General features: G+C 36.5%; 1 protein-coding gene and 1 long non-coding RNA gene across 14 annotated transcripts in view; one reads left to right on the top strand and one right to left on the bottom strand.

Moving 5' to 3' along the window:
- Positions 1-17,289, bottom strand: part of LOC149779391 (uncharacterized) — a 38,259-nt gene extending 20,970 nt beyond the window's left edge. Inside the window, exon 1 of the long non-coding RNA XR_016415641.1 lies at positions 12,007-17,289. This is a non-coding gene — a long non-coding RNA (uncharacterized LOC149779391). The remainder of the gene's footprint in view (positions 1-12,006) is intronic.
- Positions 1-18,502, top strand: part of LOC149779390 (sugar transporter SWEET1-like) — a 67,188-nt gene that overhangs the window by 37,470 nt on the left and 11,216 nt on the right. For 12 of the 13 annotated variants that reach the window (XR_016415640.1, XM_089940051.1, XM_089940047.1 and 9 more), the window contains 3 exons: positions 930-1,053; positions 10,866-11,027; positions 17,299-17,418. Coding sequence is in view for 12 of the 13 variants with exons in the window: in XM_089940051.1 (XP_089796177.1) it covers positions 930-1,053; positions 10,866-11,027; positions 17,299-17,418 (406 nt within the window). In the remaining variant the exon portion in view is untranslated. The remainder of the gene's footprint in view (positions 1-929; positions 1,054-10,865; positions 11,028-17,298; positions 17,419-18,502) is intronic. The other variant, XM_089940050.1, reaches the window with a different exon arrangement.

Genomic DNA, 18,502 nt, shown 5'->3' with positions numbered 1-18,502 from the left:
CACCATAGCAACCATCAATAAAATCTTATTGAAATGGGGTTTTGCACTAAAACACAGGACAAAAAATCCCTGATATTTTCTGACCACATGCCATAAAATGGTGCCTTGAAAATGGAAGCCTTGACGATCCTCTTGAAAAACTTGATATGGCAGTGGTATTTTTTGTTCTGATAGTAATAGACCATATGAACTTATTAGTGGCCTTTCATCTATTAATAGTGTCCATCATTCATTAGAAAAGTTTGTTATCACTATTCAATAACTACTGTGAGGATTGCCACTTCTTCTGAATGGATATTTTGAATGATATATGGTTGTCACTAAAAAAAAAAAAAGACTTCTTATGAATTCTATTTGGAACTGAATAAAGATGATGTTGATTGGACCTCCAACATGATGTACATGTGGCCATCTTGAAACTCTTGTTATCACTTATTCCTGTTTTGAATGGTAATTATTGACATCTGCTTTCACTCAGACAATTTTCAAAATGTGAAAATGAAGTCAGTGTGACCTTCTGAATTCCTAAATTTGGGAATAGGTCATGTTATCTTCACAATGAAATCATTATATGTTTGAATTTTACAAAAATAGTATGAATTGTGGCACCACACAGTTCATGATATCTGGGGTACCACACAGTTCATGATATATGGTACCACACATTCAAGTTATATGCAGTATTATGACATTTTCATGCACTGTATATTGTTTGTTAATTAGGTAGAACAATTTTAATAAGTAAAATATTATTAAGTTGTACATCAGAGAGACGTAGAATGTAGATAAAAATCAAAAGGACACTATCATTGAACATTATTAGAGTAAAGTAATTTGCCTTTTCGTTTATTTATTACACAAGTCCATTACACAAGTCCTCAGCCTTGTTATGTTATTATTATTCATTTCTTCATTTTTTATATTTTCAGTGCAAGTATTTGGTTGAAGTATGGTTTCCTTGCAAAAATAAATACTCTCATAGCTGCCAGCCTGTTGTCATCTATCATAAATTTTTTATTTATTTTGGTGTTCTATAGATATTGCTCCAAAAGAGTGAGTAAAATTTGATCATTTCCCTTTAGATCTAAGTTAGGGTGTGACATTCTATAAAGTTTAGTACATATTACTAGCACACCTGGTCATAATTCCAGGTGAGTTTATGGTACAGTCCTGTGTTAAAAGTGCATGCATGTACATTGTCTGCTATTTGTCAGCAAATACTGTTTTCAACTTCATTTTAAAAGCAAAGCACACTGGACCATTTTCATCCAAATGTGGCAAAGAGTATGATCACATCAAGGCATTTCAGATTTGTAAAAAAAATATTTCAGTCTGCCATCAAATATGGCTGCCATTACTAAAATTAGAAAAACCTTTAAATACTATATTCTTAAAAGACACTTGACACAATCGGACCAAATTTGAAAAAGCATCCTTGCATAAAGTCCTTTCAAGTTGGTACTAATCAGCTGTTGATATAGTTGCAGTCACTGACATTATGAAAATCTTTTAATCACTTCTTCTCATTAGCCATTGGACCAGTTCCAACCAGGCTTGTCAGAGAGGCATATAAGCCTTTCAGGTTCATTGAATTAGTGCCTGTCATTATAAATTGCCACCATTGATAAAAGTGGATAAACCTTTATTTTACTTTTTCTGCATCCATGCATAAAGACTTTTCATGTTGTGCAAGTAATGCCAAGCTGCCATCAAATATATTTGCCATTACTAAAACACAAAACTTCTTTAAATTATTTTCTCTCAGAAGCCACTGAACTTTTTAGAATGCATTTCAGTTTTATACCAATGATTTTGACATGCCATCAAATTAAGACACCATTACTAAAAATAAAAGATCCTTTAAACAACTTATTTTCAAAATAAAAATAAAAGAACTCGAACTGACTTCTCAAAAACTGTTGAACAGAAATTGACAATTTGACAGAAAGCATTCTGGTTTGAAAGACTTAAGTTGTACAAATGATGGCAAATCTCGGTCACACAAAGATGCCATCACTATACATCAAAAAACCTTTAAACAACCTTTAAACATCTAATCAAAACTGCTCTTCAGAATGTGACCAAATGTTCTAGAAAGCATTCTGGCATGAAGTCCTTGCAGTTTTATACAGTTGGTACCAATCTGCCATCAGATATGGTCACCATTACTAACAACAGACAGTCCTTAAAATGACATTGTCGAATAAACTGCTGAGTGAAATTTGACCAGTTTGGACAGAAGTCTTCCTTGCATGATGGTGATCTGCCATCAAATCTTTACCAGAGTTAATAAAAATAGAAAAGCTTATATATGACTTCTTGCAAACTGTTGAGCAGAATTTGAGAAAATCTGACAGAAATCATAATGGCATGAAGACATTTAAATTTATTCAAATGATGCTGATCTTCCATCAAGTTTGCATACTTTCTAAAATTAAGAAAGCAAGAACATCAAAAGACTATTCCAAAATTCTCATCATAATTCAATGATATTTGACAGAAAACATTCTGACATGAAGCTCTTTCAGTTTTGCAGAAATGACATAGAATCATTATTCAATATGACCATTGTTACTGCAAAGAGAATAACCATTTAAATGACTTCTTCCCAAAAACCTGTCAACAGAGGTTGACCAGATTTCACAAAAAGCATCATGGCATTAAGGCCTTTCATAAATGATGCTGATCTGACATCCAGTGTAGCTACAATTACTAAAAATGTAAAACTGTTCAAGGTTCAAAACTTCATACCAACCCAGATATCTTGGCCTGCTTCCGTTTGACTTTTTGTACTCTTAGGGTTTATGTCATCTAGGTGAGCGATTTCAGATACACTGGAACAGAGTTCTAATTTACCTTGTCATAAGGCCAAGTGAGCTTAAGGTATGGTCTTATGTATCAATCATCAACAGCTGCTATTTGCAGCTTCACAAAAATCACTGGACCAGTTTCAGCCAAGCTTGATGGAGAGAGTCCTGATATGAAAGCCAATCTTTAGTAAGATATTGCTGCCATTATTAAAGCCAGAAAAATCTTTAACCGATCTCAGCCAACTGTTGAACTGAATTTGACAGAAAGTATTCTTGTTTGAAAACCTTTTAAATTTTTACATCTAGTGCCAATTCTCTGTCAGATATGACCAAAATAAAACAGCTTTTCCCAAAACACCATTAATACTAGCTGCCATATATAGCCTATCGTGTGCTGAAAAATGGCATTAAACCCCACAACAACAACAACTTTTCCCAAAAACTGCTGAACCGAATTTTTGACCAAATTTGACTGAAAACTATCTGGGGAAAATGCTTCTCTGTCTTTCTACATATAAACATTTTAATTTTTGCGGCATAACTCTCAAGTTGTTCATGATATATCTATGAAATTGGTATACTTATTAGACAGGTGGTCCACATTTGTCTTTTTTATTCACAGTTCCCCAGTTTCAAGAATATTTATAATTTTGTCTGTTTGTCAGACCATCTATTGATCTATCTTGTATTGATGTTTTCCATTCCAGGTTAAAACTCCCAAAATGTTTAAGATATTTACTTGACATTTGGTACATGTACTTGTCTAGTGCTGTAGATATACTTTTGCTATTCACAGTTCTTCATTGTATTTGTTTCACCTGGGAAGCATTGGCAAAACATATGGATCACTTTTTCAACAGTATTGTTGTGTTTGCTGTTGTAAGCATCAACTTCAAGTTTTCTCATTTAGCTCATGTTCATTTGTGCAACTTTGAGCATATTTGTCTCTGGATTATAATTTCCACTTCAGTCAACAGTTGGTCATTGTGCCCCAGCAGTTACATTAAATTTTTGTGTCTAGCTCAGTTTATCAGATGCTGTTGTATGTACATTTTTATGAAACTTGATGAGTTTATTCATTTTGAAATGTACTACTTACCATGGACAAAAATAGGTGACTGGTACCTACTGTTCATAATCCAGTTATTTTGTTCAGTTTTTGAATCTCGATTAGCTTACCAGACATGTGTACATTCATAGAACTTAATGGGTGTATTCATCTTGGAGGGTACTACTGACCACAGACAAAAGTATATCCCAAGGACTTACTTTTCATACTCCAATGATTGTTGCATGTAGCTCAATTCCTTGGATATGTTTTGTCAAGTTATGAAATTAGATGGGTGTACATGTATTTATATTAGGAATAATCACCTCATTGATCCTTGTGTTTAGATCACAGTGGTCTACTTTTCTTATTCCTGTGACTATGCAAGGCCTTTATACACTTGCCATTTAGCAGAGTGTTATATGATATCCATCACTCCGACTGTCCATCCATATTTTGTTTCTGCACAACAACTTGAGTTCTCCAATGTTTTCAGTAAGCATAATATTGGTGTTGGCTTGCACTTGGGGTAGGAAGAACATATCAATATCAAGGTCAAAGGTTAAGGTCAAAGACTGAAAGAAAAAAATTTGTTTCTGCGCAATAAGATCATTAACTCTACATCACCAATGTGGATCAATTTTTATGAATGTCTTGAACTTGGGGTAAGAAAAAAGTCTGTTGATTTCAGGGATCAAATGGTCTGTCAAGGTCAGTGTGGCTGAAAGAAGAAAAATGGTTTCAGCACAAGAACATTAAGTTCTACATCAAAGACATAGAACAAACTTTTTTGGATGGCTTACACTTGGGGGTAAGGAAAAGCAGTTCTGGACATGTACCTTGACCAAAGTTGATTTATGGTTTGCACTTAAATTATGGATGAGGCCTGTTGAATTTGGAGATTATAGGTCAAACCCTGAAAGGAAAATTGGCTTTGCAGAATAACTTATTGTCTTCTTTAAATACACTACCCAATCATAATACCTTAGGAAAACTACTACTTGTTCACAGATCCAGCCCTCCCAGATAACACTTTTAGCTAAAAGGAAGCTAAAAGTTGTCTGGGTGGCACTTGGGCAGAGTGATCTCCCCTTGGTATAGGGATTGAAGCCAAATCTTGTGAATATCTCAGTTACTGCTTCCACTCATGCCAAGTTGCATGATCTCATCAAGATTGACCTTGCAAAATCATCTACAAAGTTCCTGGAAGTTTTACACTTATAAGTTGGAGGAGTCTTTATTTCAAAAGGGAAGTATAATCCATTTATGACTGCTCCAGTGGCTGAAGTGGTTAGAGCATGGGATGTCATGGGATTCGAACACTGTCCTAGCCATACCAAAGACATAACTATGGTAATAACAGCTGCCTCAGAATTAAGAGATTAGTTGTTAGGACTAGTGCCAGGATAAGGTAATTGGGTGGAATATGATGCTTCATGTCTGCAGCATGATGTCCCAGTACTGGACATCACTATAAACTCTCCCTCTGCAGGCATCTTAGTGATATGACTGAAAAATTGTTAAAGTTACATTAAAAATCCAAATCAATCACACACACACACACACTCATACTCTAGCTATATTTTCAACTTTTGTTTCTTCCTGCAACAACAAAGTTCTGCCTTTGCAGTTATCATTTTGCCCTCACTTATTAGCAGTTACATACTTGCACAGGTAGCCAATGTGACATCTCCATAGTTCTGGCTGTCATTTTAATTTTTCTTTGAGTGCAAGTCTGTAGTGGGCTCTAGAAAACTCATAATGTATTTATAATTTCTACTACAACTGGAATACATACAGGTACATTTTCAATACCAATACATTCTTAGCATGTGTGTACCAAGCTTCACTGAATTTACCTTTACATGCCTTCCTGTTGGTAGTATTGTGAATTGATATTATTGACACTTCATTGCATTCATTAGGCCATCTGCTAGCACTAATTCATAAGCATATAAAGACACTTTATTTATTTTACCTGTACAGAACATCATTGGACTTTTTTCTCCAGGTAAAATTGGCTTGTAATGGATATTTTAGCATCTACTTCATCATTATCAATAATGGTTCATCAATTCCTTTTTTATGTGCAGATTTTTGTGTGCAGTAGAGAACTTGTTTGTATTACTGTATATTTTCTGCTCTGGTCAGATAAGTACAAGTAAGTTTTCTACACATGGTTTACATGGTAGCATCCAGCTCATACATGTAACTATAAGTGATGACTGATTTTTACCTGCATAGGCAATCAAACAATTTTCCTTCCATTGGGCATGCTGTTACTAGAATTGATTATTTAAATATTATAAGAAACATTTCAGTGTTTATACCAAATTCACATGCCTACGGGTTATTGTGTCTCAAATTGGATATTTAGCATCCACTTTCTAAATATTAATAGTGATATTCTACTTCATCCTGCACAGGTCATGTGTGTTTCTTTACAGGTATTTATCTTAGTGGGTAAATCTGCATGGATACTTAAAAGTTCATGAAGCAGGACACTCACTACACTACATGTGCATAGTGTCTGCTCTGTTTGATCTTGCAGATTTAGATCATGAGAGAGACCAGTCTGAAATCCACTCAATATGTGTAGTTTCTATGGTTGTCATCCTTTGAATACAAGACAGACTCGCATATTAAAGACAGAAATCAGTCATAGCTTGGGGACAAAAACATCTGCTTGCATGCAAAGGTTCAAACCATATCTTTTCTGGGCAGCAAGATAGAGAGAGAGAGCAGCAACAAGCATCAATTACACTTGCACATATCAGAATTATGGACCAGATATGTGGATCAATATCCCATACCCCATCCCAGCCTCAAGAATGGATAATGTCATGCCAGCCAAGATGACCATGTTCCTTCATGACTGGACTTGGCCAGATAACTCTTATTACAATGGGCCACAACCACAATCTATCATATAGTATCAGCCACCAGAAAACATACTTGTTCAGTTCCACAACTTGCCTTGTACTGAAAAGCTCTGACAGAGTGTGATGCCCAGTTTAGTGCTGTAATACCTAAGAACCCACTCATGAAACCAGTTATACATGCATCTGTCTAACTCACAAAGTTGCTGCTAGACACTTCCTGTGGATGATGCCCAGTCTATACAGGCATTCATGGAACAATCTAGCCACATAGTGCTGCTAGGCACTTCCTGTGGAAAATGTACATTTTATATAGATATGCTCATGGATCAGTCTTACCTGCTTTGTACCTAAAACACTTCTGAAATATGATGTCCAACTTGGTGCCACAATTTTCAAGACATATCAATGGCCCTCAAGACTCGGACACCCATGAGGCTGTACTTAGCAACACGTTAGAAGTAATGTGATCTGACTCATAAGTGCTGTAAGTGTAGTAGATCAACATCGTGGACATGCTTCTCCAACTACTTCACAGGTAGTGCTGGAGACATCGAGTTCACTACGTTGATTAGTAAACAACTCCACTGGCATTCAAGTTCCCTCATCGTTCTAAGATCTTACTTGGAGGAATGAAACTTTGCCTTGCAGAAGTTTCCTGACCAATCCCATCGGACCTCTATCCTTGTTTCTCTGTAACATCTGCTGGGTCTACAGTTCTGTCACAAGTAAAAATTATTTATGAAAGATTCTACTTTTAGTTGCTTTCACAATCAGAAAAGTTACTGATACTTTGGGACTGAGTATGTCGTCAGTTACAAGTTCCAAGCATCTGTTGATGTATATTGTAACAAATGCCTTCTATTTTCCATTGCCATGAGTTGAATTGCAAAATCATGATCATCAGGTCTACCTGGCATCTAATATTTATCATGATCCTCAATAGGCAGAACACAGATTATATTCCCCCAACTCGAATCTCAATGGAATAAGCAGAAGTATATTCATAAGATGGTCCACCTTGTAACAGAAGCACACCATACTGTAGCCATAATAGCAGCTATGCACATACAAAAGTTGGAAAAAAGATGCAGTGCTCTCTACCTCTACCTTACAGACCAATAATGGCCCAAGATACACTCGCAACCTTCATCATCTATTCTCCACTTTAATATTAAATTTGACGGAATTTGGAACATGTCATCATCCCAGCTGCTCCAGTGGCCTAGAGGTTAGAGCATCTGCCTCGGATGTGAGGTGTCAGATTCGAAACCTGGCCATGTCATACCAAAGACTTATAAAATTGGTACTAACAGCTGCCTTACTACGCACTCAGCATTAAGGTGTTAGTGTTAGGACTGGTCAGCCTGGTGTCAGGATAATGTGACTGAGTGAGAAGTCATGATACATGTCTGTGGCATGATGCCCAAGTCCTAGACATCACTATAAACTACCACACTTCAGACATTTTAGCGATATGAGTGACATTTTTTAAAATCCATGTTAAAAATCCAAATCACACACACACAAATCACCATCCCTCTATTTCACCTGCAGTGGTGGGATTTTCAAGTGAACCAACAAATGTTGCAGGGATGTTCCTAGAGTGCATGCCACTGTGAAACAATCCTACAACTTCTGAACTAAGTGTTTTCATGGCTGAATGGGGAAGATTTACTCAGCAGTAGTTTCCTTGGGACATGGTATCAATTTTCACAAGCAGTGGTTGAGTATCCTCACCTTAGAGACGTATGAAGGCAGTGGAATATAATCTTATTGAGCACATAAAGCACTTTATATCAATGTAGGCATCCATACCTCAATAGCTAACTTCCTATGACTATTTGATGAGAAACAGTTAGCACCTATCACAATTAAACCTACCATTCCACAAACAGTCATACTGTGCTATTATGGAAGAGTGGATATCAAATCAACTCGAGACATATCTGATTCCACTTGGCCAATGACATTAGACCCTTGCCAAAATGGAAGTTATTTTGGGTATTAACCTGATGGTACAAAACACCATTCAAACTGGTCTCAGGAGCTTAATTAGTTCACCTATCTTATAAGTTCTGCCTCCTCATTACTTGGGCAGTCAGCAGACAAAATCAGCAATATATTTCTTATTGGTGGACCTATCTACTTGCAGTCCTGTCATGTTGGGTTATCTAGAAGCTGTCTTGCATACCTTAGTTGACTGGAAATGGTCTCTCTGTGGTAATGGGATGTATCTTCTTCCATCTTTTTTCTATTCTCCTAAGGTATTATGATTGGGTCTGAAAGAAGAAATCATTTTTTTCTAGTAAAATATGTTTTTTTGAGATTACTTACTCATAATACACATATCCTCTCAGTCTCCCCACAGTTACATCCATATAGACAGCATGCCTTACTCTCCAGTAGTAACTGAGATATTCATGGAGTTGAACCAATCCCAATACAGGGCCTCAAGTGGCTGAGTGGTCTAAAGCGCTCACCTTTATGGATCGTTGCCATCTCACCTCTGTCTGCATGGGTTCGAGTCTCAGGTTTGGCCAATGTGGGTATGTGAGAAAGCTTGCTGGTAGCTACTCGTGGGTCGGTAACCTATCTCGTGCTGAAAAATGGCATCAAACCTGACAATAACAACAATCAATCCCAATACCAAGGGAAGATCACTCTAACTGCCACCTAGGAGGGCAAATAACTTTTAGCTTCCTTTTAGCTAAAAGTCTTTTTTTGGAGGGCAGGATTTGTGATGTAGTAGTACAGGTAGTTCTCCTAAGGTATTATGATTGGAAGTTTTCTCAAAGAAACATATTTTGCTAGAAAAAATTAGAGAGAAAATTCCATATCAGACTTTCTAGATGGCTTGCTCTTAGGGTAAGAAATCAATCAGCATATACATTCTGGGATCAGGACATACGTTGTCATGGTCATGTAAAGTAATTGAGACCAAAGAAACATACCTATACCAAAGGTCAAGGTCACTGAGACCAAAGAAGCATACCTTGATCAGAAGTCAATAAACTTCAGATCCAGCTAAGTGGTACTAGTACCTACATGTAAGGCTATTAAAAGTAGATCAGTGGATAATGTGATGTTCATAGAACTCTTGTTTAGTTTGGAATGACTGTATATGTGAGGTAGTGGATATTCTCCTAATGTATTATTTTTGGGTAAGTTATATTGAAGAAATGTTCTTTACTCCCAAACTTGGTTTCACTTGGAAGTATATGATACTTGATGGGACTACATCAAAATGAGTTACATTAGAGATTGTAAAGACTATCCAACAAGTTTCATTGAAAAAGTGAAAAACCATTGTTAGAGTAAGCACTGGAAAACCTATATGCCATGAAAGGGTTATTAAAGCAGCGTTACATCTGTATCTACTAGGTATGTAATACAAAGTGATATAACTATTGAAGTGTGTGTCTGTCTGTCTGTCCATAAACTGTTATTAAGGTCTTTCAGCCTAACAGGGTACACATTATAAGCAATTTGTTTGGAGACATGTTTGGTATTGTCTGCATTAAATCCTTTTATGTTTCCCAGGAAACGATATGTAGCGTAATTAGTACATAAAATGTGATTGATGTACCATAGGATTCTATCATAAGCAGTGTAACAAATTAAGAGTTCTGCGTCATTGTTTACTTTAAGTAGGAATATTAGTGGGAAACTCGGGAATACATTGTTTCTAAATGAGTCTTTTGTGAATAAAAAAAGTTATATATATTTATCATCATGCTTTAATGTCTGTCTGTCTATCTGTCTGTCCATGACTTCACCTCCTCCTGAACTGGTGGGTACAGGATCACCTACTGCAGGATCATAGTCATCCATATTGCTGTTATGCAAGCACAGGGGACATTCTTCCACCCCAATATGCCATTGTAATGTAATAAATTAACATATTATAATCATTGTAAGGGTATATATTGTCATCCTGACAACTAAATTATGATGCAACATGGATATGCAAGACTGATTTAATTTTTTATATGCTTCCCTTTGGTTCCTGGTAAAGGATTCATGATGTTGGGTCATCATATTGCTCTAGTTGTTTTAATACTGTGTTCTATGTCAAAAATATTTCCATAATAAATTTCCAGTATTTACTCCTTGTTTTTATTTCAGAATACTCTTCACTGTTATACCTTTCTTGGATTATTGTTGCTGCTATTGCCATTGGTCTACGTGCAGTATTACCAAACTGATATTAAACTAGCAACCAAACATTTAGGTTTCTATGCTGTATTGATGAGCATTATAGCCTATGGTGCTCCATTAGCTTCATTAGTAAGTACATATTTATGCATGTAATAACAGTATATGAACCCAGAATGACAAATTTTCAAAAATGAGACAGCCATCAAAGCAGTTTCTTTAAAATTCTTATGACAGATTTTTACTTTAATAGAGACTAATTTTTTGCCATCAAGTACATTACCCAGTCAATTTATTGTTAGATAAATACTCCTTTCTACCTCCAAATTCAGCCCTACCTGAAAGAGAAAATGGCTTTTTTCTCTATCTCATATGAATGAAATGAAGTAACTCCTACAGGTTAGCTCACCTTGTTCCTGTTAAGTGGACACCACCAGCCCAGATGTAATTGGTTTAAATGTTTGTTTGCAAAAGTTACTGTAAAAAGTGCCTTCAAGAATCCATTGAAATTTATAATATTTTGACCATCCATCATTTACTTCGAGTGATATAATCAAAACATATATTGTGAATACAGTGAGAGCAACATTCCTAGTGAATTTAATTTATTCAAACTTTTGCAGTTTGTAGCAGTCGTTATTGTCCATATGACATCTGTCTGTTAGACCAAGTTTTCACCCATATAATTAGATTGCATTATTAAATTTCTGATCATTATGTATTTCTTAGGTCACCTCTGTGATGTGAGGTTACTTATTTCAACAATTTGTAAAAAAGGACGTGCTTCAAATCTTCCAAGCATGAAATTATAAGCATACATCCAAATCAGATTCATGGGAGATGTTAAGTTGCCATCCTCACCCCTCACAAAGATACCCAAAATGGTTCCTATGGTGACTGACCAGATTGGAATGATGACAAGAGATTCCAATCAAATGTTGGAACTGTGAATGATAAGCATTTTACAGCAAGCTATGGGTAGAATGCTGATGAGCAAGTTGGATGAAAATAGGACCATTTTTAACAGATATTTGCTTCCCAATTTGTGTGAATCCCTATTGCCCACCTTAGCATAGAATTGGAAATGATGGAACTGAGCATGCAAAATTACCTTTCAACTTTGCAAGCTGGATAAACCATTTTGTCATCCATACATCATTCTGGTTGCCAACCATCTGGTCCAGTCATCCTGACAATCATTATATAGATTTGGCAATCATGAATCTCAACTTGGACTGGCATGCCAGCAAGCCGAGCACATAGATGGACAGTTACTTTAATGGCAGTGTCCTCCATCCTGCAGACCGCCTGGTCATCTGTGTCTGTGAGATCACATTTGGATCCATCCAGTCTGGCACATTTGACCACACCAGGCAGGCATTGACCAACCAGACCACATGACTCAGCTGGCACCTATAGCATATCTGACAGGTAGAACCTTATTTACAGATCACAATGATTTGATGTTATCATAGTGCATACAGGAAGAGGACATTTCCCAGCTGATAAGGAGGCGACATGGACATGGCTGAAAATTATGATTCAATCATGGAAAGTGCAGAATTTAGTTTTAAGGATGTGATAACATAAGTTTGCCTCTGCTGGAATGCTCTCCTCCACTGGCAGTAAATCCTGCTTACAAATTCAATATGTATGTGGACATGGTCAGTGATGATGAACAACTCACCTTCAGAATTTTACAACAGTTTGTCAAAGATTGTAGAAATTGCCAGGTGTCTCTCAGATAAAATTTACATCACCCACAACTTTTTTACCACATACCAATTTTGTTTTTAAACTGTACCTAACCTAGACAAGGATATTACTTCCTTCAATATGTCTCCTTAACTCTCTTGTAAAGTGGACAGTCAAGTGTGTAATGCTAAACTTATGTTGGTCAGGAACACTGTGTAAACTTCCTACTTGACCTGGCATCTTAAGCGATTTTTCATCAAGTGATAAAGGCCAGAAGTGACCATGCCTGGTATTTGTTAAGTCATATTACCAAGTTAGTCAGTAGGGCTGCTCACCACACAATGGTAATTGCCCTAATAGCATCTTTTACTGGGACTTGATAAAAAGAGATGCAGTCCCGTAATCTCCTCTCAAAGCACATCATGCAGTGACCATGTCTTCCATCTCTGCACTTCTCCCCCCATTTATTCAGGGACAAATTGAGGAGGTGAGAAATCAGGTAGCAAAGGAGTTACCCCTATCTCAGCATGACACCATCAGGGAGTATGCCAGTGAAGGAACAGTCAACACCAGAAAGATTGCAGGAGTAATTCTCAACATCAGTCTTTTCATGACCAGGTGAATTATAGGTGGCCATTTGCCCCTAACTTCCCAGGCAGGCTGGGGGTCAGCGGGACAAGGTTCCTCCTTCCCCAGGCCTCCAACCAGACTCTCAGTGACTTGCTGTTCCTCCAGCCTGCTAATGACCCTTTTTTACTCACCAGACTCCCCCAGTTTGGCCAAATTTTGATTCATACGATTTCTGAGAAAAGGATTGGGTAATTCATCCATACCTCCCTATTTTTGTTCTCCCCCTTCATGATGGAGATCTCAAGCAATCCCACAAAAGGCAGATGTTTTACAGAAGAGCTTTTGCTTGTAAAGCAGGAGGTAGAGGTTGTTTGAAAACTAGACTTCCTGACTCTTTCTGGTTGCAGAAACCAATGGGAAATTGAGACATGTCACAGACCTGCACAAAGTCAGTATTTTCCTGCCGTGAAATTCAAGATGGCGACAGACAGGTCAGTCACTCTTTCTGTTTGATGCGACAAATATTTGATTAGTCCTGACCTGACCAATGCTTATTTCCATATATCTATTAGTATGGTATAATGCAAATACCTTTGCTTTGCATACTGTAGGGTTATGTACCAAGTTTGTACTCTGCCTCAATCTCAGCCCTGGGGCCTGCACCAAGATGTTGGACTGTATCCCTCCTCAGGACATCCTCCTTCACAGATGTGGTGGTCTACCTAGATATACTGCAAAATCTTTTAGTAAGTTTGGTTTTGCTTGACAACACATACAACCTTCCCCACCTCATTCACAGTTTAGGGTGGATAGTCAGTGTATAGAAGTCAAATCTTGTTCCTTCTCAATATTTTGTTTATTGTGATATGAAGTTTCTAACTCGTACCATCCTGGTTTGTCTTCCTTTCAGATTGATCATTATCGTTCATGTAGCAGAGAAGTTGTCTGCCGAAACATTCATTTTGGTGAGGGATTTTCGTAACCTTCATTGTCTCTTCAGTGTGGTGGCAGACCTGTTATATCTTGATCGCCTTTACGTGTAGGTATCTTTTCTGGCACAGTGGCATCCATTCTTTGGTCATTTAGATCACCATATCATGATTTGTACCAAAATCAAACACTTTCTGTTTCTTTGGCAAGACAAGAAGTGGCTAGTTGTAGGTATACCTTTAGAAGCCTCTGACTTGGAAGTCATAAGCTGTGTAGATGCCAATTTGTCAGGCTAGGCAGCACACATCCTACCAGGCTTTATGGAGCTTCACATCAGTCTCATGGAAGTAAAGACTGTTTTCAATACCTTATAATTTTGGGTAGAATGCATCCAAAGGAAGATGATTCTGATAATGTCTAACAATTTGGTAGTGGTGACCTACCTTTTCACACAAGGGAAACGTAATCTTAGAACCTTTGCAAGGCATGTGAATGTCCTCATTGGTATGCCCAATATCATATAAGTACTGCAGTATCATTTATTTTTATGGGTTTAATTTTTGTGGGTTTTTTTTAGTGGGTATATCAGTTTCTTATTTTCATGTCAGAGTTTGAACATTTTTAGATATTTAATTTCTTGGAATAAAATCTACAAATACCCCCCAAAAAAAGCTCAAAAATAAAATCTTTGACGACAAAATATTGTGGACACTTTAATGTTTAAAACAATACTACCACCTTGTGATGTGTATGAGCACAAATCAGATGCCTTAACATCAAATGGAGCTGACACAGCCAGCAACACTAAACTAGTAGATTATTAAAGTACATGCATATGATCTCTTCCATAAAACACTGCCCATAAATTACTTCTAATGTCCATAGCATGAACATACTGGCTGAAGAGTGGTAGAATTCAACTTAGATCCCCTTCAGTTTGGATAATTCCATCATTTCACATGTGAACAAAGCATGTAACATGCTGCCTCTTGCACAATGGAATCACTTCTTTGCTTGAACCTGCCTAATGTATAAACCAGCTTCAACTACTAGACTTTAGTTATAACCTCCTCAATCAAGCTGATTCAGGCTGAATGGATAAATGCTTCTGCATGAAAATTTCTGAAAGATCTGAACTAATTATCTAGGACTTGGAGAATACTGGACTTGTTTACCTGAACATTTTCAGGATTATTTAACTGTGAAATCTTTGTGCACCAGCAGACTTGATCGACATAGTATTGATTTTGGTGATTTGTCTGAAATTCACTACTATGTGGTAATTAGTATAATACACTCTTTCATTAGTATTTGCTTCAAGCAATAGTTTTAATATTTCACAGTCTAGCTGTTCATTAGGATTTAGCATGCATAGATAAAAAAAGATATGTCTTTATTTGAGGATTACAATTTTTCAACAGCAGTTTCACTTGAATGAAGAATTGATTTGAATAATTGTTAAATCTAATTTTTATTTATATTATTATTGATTGTTCTTTCACTTTTAGTAATACTGGTTTTTGAATACCCAATTTTTCTTTTTTTTCTCTATCCTTTTCACAACAAGGCCATGAATGGAAACTACAGCTACCAGATACTAGATACATGTACATTGAAACAATATAAAATGCATAGTAGCTCCATTTTTAATGGGTAAAATTAAAATAAACAGATGAATAAACAGATGTAAAACATAATATCTTATTACCAGATTACAAAAATGACACTGATTTATCAAATAACTTTGTTGATCTTTAGGAGTGAAACACAGTAAGAAAAGAAGGGAACGTATGGTCTTTAAAATTTGTGGTTTGGGGCAAAATTCCAAGAAAATTGGCACTCCACAAAAAGTTGTGATACTACAGTACACAAGTCTTACACATCATTGGCAGGCTCAATATCCTTTCTGACTCGTCAAGAAGAGGCCAGCTACTTCATGTGGAGTTGTCTCTGATCTTCCATCAAGTCCAGTGGGCAGGCCAAATATAGGCCTATTTGTTATGTGGTAGAACTAAACAATACCAATCTTTGTCTCTCCATTCCTGGACCCAGAGGCCTGGGCCATTGCTGCCCTTTTTATCAACTATGATGGAATATGGGCCAATGACATCCATCCAGCAATTCTATTACATAAACTAAGACAAAATATTATTGGCATGAACTGAAAAATTGTTATTATTGCTCCTGTTTGATGGGACAAATCCAGGATCATTGATCTGCTTGATTTAGCAACAGACATACCTTGGAAATCACAGTGACCCCCATGCTGCACAAGCAGTCAAGGTCACCATTATTCATTTTGTACCTGGAGAAACTACTTCATGCCTTGGTCATGTCAGAAATGCCCTGGGCATAAAGGAGTTAAGTGCATCAGTTGTTGAGAGGATAACATCAGCTAGATATCTCACTACTTTGGAGACATATGAGATGAGGTGGTGGGCTTTCAGTGACTTGTGTCATATTAAAGACATCACACCATTTTCAGTCGATATTTCTCAACTAGCTTCTTTTCTGTTTTTCTTTAAGTCGAGCTAGCTCTTATCACAATCTAGGCATACCATACCAATCCATTATTATCAGTTGTATATAAGTCACATTAAGACATAAGGACCTTTCTGACTTGCTGTCCAATTTCAACTTAATATATCCAGACCATGCTCGCTCAGTTTGTTCCCATAATGGAACATTTCCCAAATCTTGATATGGCTTTACTCATCTAACTTTGGGCCCATCTTCTGTCTCAGTGAAGCAGTTATCATAAATTTATTCCTGATAGCTTCACCTTACAGGATGAGTGAGCTGACTGCACAGTCCTTGGATCCAAACTACATGCAGTTCCATTCCAGTGGAATTGTCATTCCAGTGACACAACCAGATTTTGTTCCTATAAATAGGTTAAGGTAGCTTGGCATTATTGTCATATTAATAAATCTTCATGTTCCCTTGATTTTTGTTAGAGTCATCATGATTATCTTTTCTTAATATAGGACAGTTCTTAGTTGATTCCTGTGAATCATTGCGTATATCATGGTTATTGATGAACCACTGGCACTATTTTTTCACAAGTTATTACCATTTTTGACTATAGACTCAACTCCATCTAGACATAGGAGTGGGCTGTGTGAGAGGGAAGGGTATATTTACTGACCAAAATATTCACCATTCCTCTACTTATTTTAGATGTTTTGAAAATTATATTTCTTTTCAGGGAAATGTTTTCCGGACCAAGAGCACTGAGTGCATTTCTTTTCCTTTAGTGTTTGCCAACTTTGTCATAGCAATAGAGTGGTTTATATATGGTGGTATGCTTGGGGACCCTTTTGTTCAGGTAGGTACTCCAACCCACATCTTCAGTTTGACCCACCTAAGTATTGTGGTCATTTACCATAATGGACCAGAGCTTTCTGTAATTTTTAATCTGTCTGTCATAAAGCAGGGTGTATCATTCTGACTTGAACTTCTCCACCATCTACCATTACCAAACTTTGAAAATAGTTTGTTATGGGGCAAGAAAGAAACCTTTTAATTTCTGGTTCAAAGGTAAAAGGTCAAAGTTACAGGGACTAAACAAAAGGATAACTGTTTTCATGACTCATATACTAGACCTAACTTTGTAAATGCTTGCATATGTGATTTAAATAAGACACACCCTATTACTTTAGGGGTCAAAGTCAGGATCACAATGACTCTAAGGTTATGCAAATTTTTCACTAAATTTCATTTTCAGAAACATGTGATTTGCATGATGTTCATTCTTAAGGATGTAAACTGCCTTGTACTGGTACCTTTCATCTCATATGATCAAATATAGAATTTATGTATTATTTTAAAGTACGAATCATTCTATGCCAATTGAGTCCTGTGTGTGAAGTTACATCAGTGCTTTAAAATAGCTTTAATTCTGTCTTTTTGCTCTGTATGTATTCAAACTAATGATTTACCTACAGCTATACATATTGAGATTTAAGCACCTGAATTTGCTTTTCTCAATGCAAAATTTGAAGAGTATCTGACTAGCTAAACATTTTTAATTTCACCTCAAACATTTGATGCACAAATGATGGCTTATTCTTTTTTTTAATGAAATGTACCCAGAAAATATAGTTTTGCTGAAAGGTCAAAGAAAACTGATTACCATTCGGTATTGATACTAAGCAAATAAACAAAAATTTGGTTTCAGTAAATGTTCTGCATTCATACCACTAGAATAACAAACCAGCATTTGTTTGGTCTTCTAAAGTTGGCATTTAGTGGTGACTTCAATAACACATGCATCCTTCATCAAAACAAGCCGACTACAATCTTCAATAAAAACAAATCATGTTTTATTAAAAGAAGTCATCACCTAAACTTAAATACAAGAAATGGAAGGTGATCAATTGTTGCATTTTACAAAATATTGAGGTTAGCAG

The sequence above is a fragment of the Sinohyriopsis cumingii genome, chromosome 17 (assembly GCF_028554795.1).
Source record: "Sinohyriopsis cumingii isolate HCF-2022 chromosome 17, ASM2855479v2, whole genome shotgun sequence".
Classification (NCBI taxonomy): domain Eukaryota; kingdom Metazoa; phylum Mollusca; class Bivalvia; order Unionida; family Unionidae; genus Sinohyriopsis; species Sinohyriopsis cumingii.
This window is presented reverse-complemented; position numbering and strand designations above follow the sequence as displayed.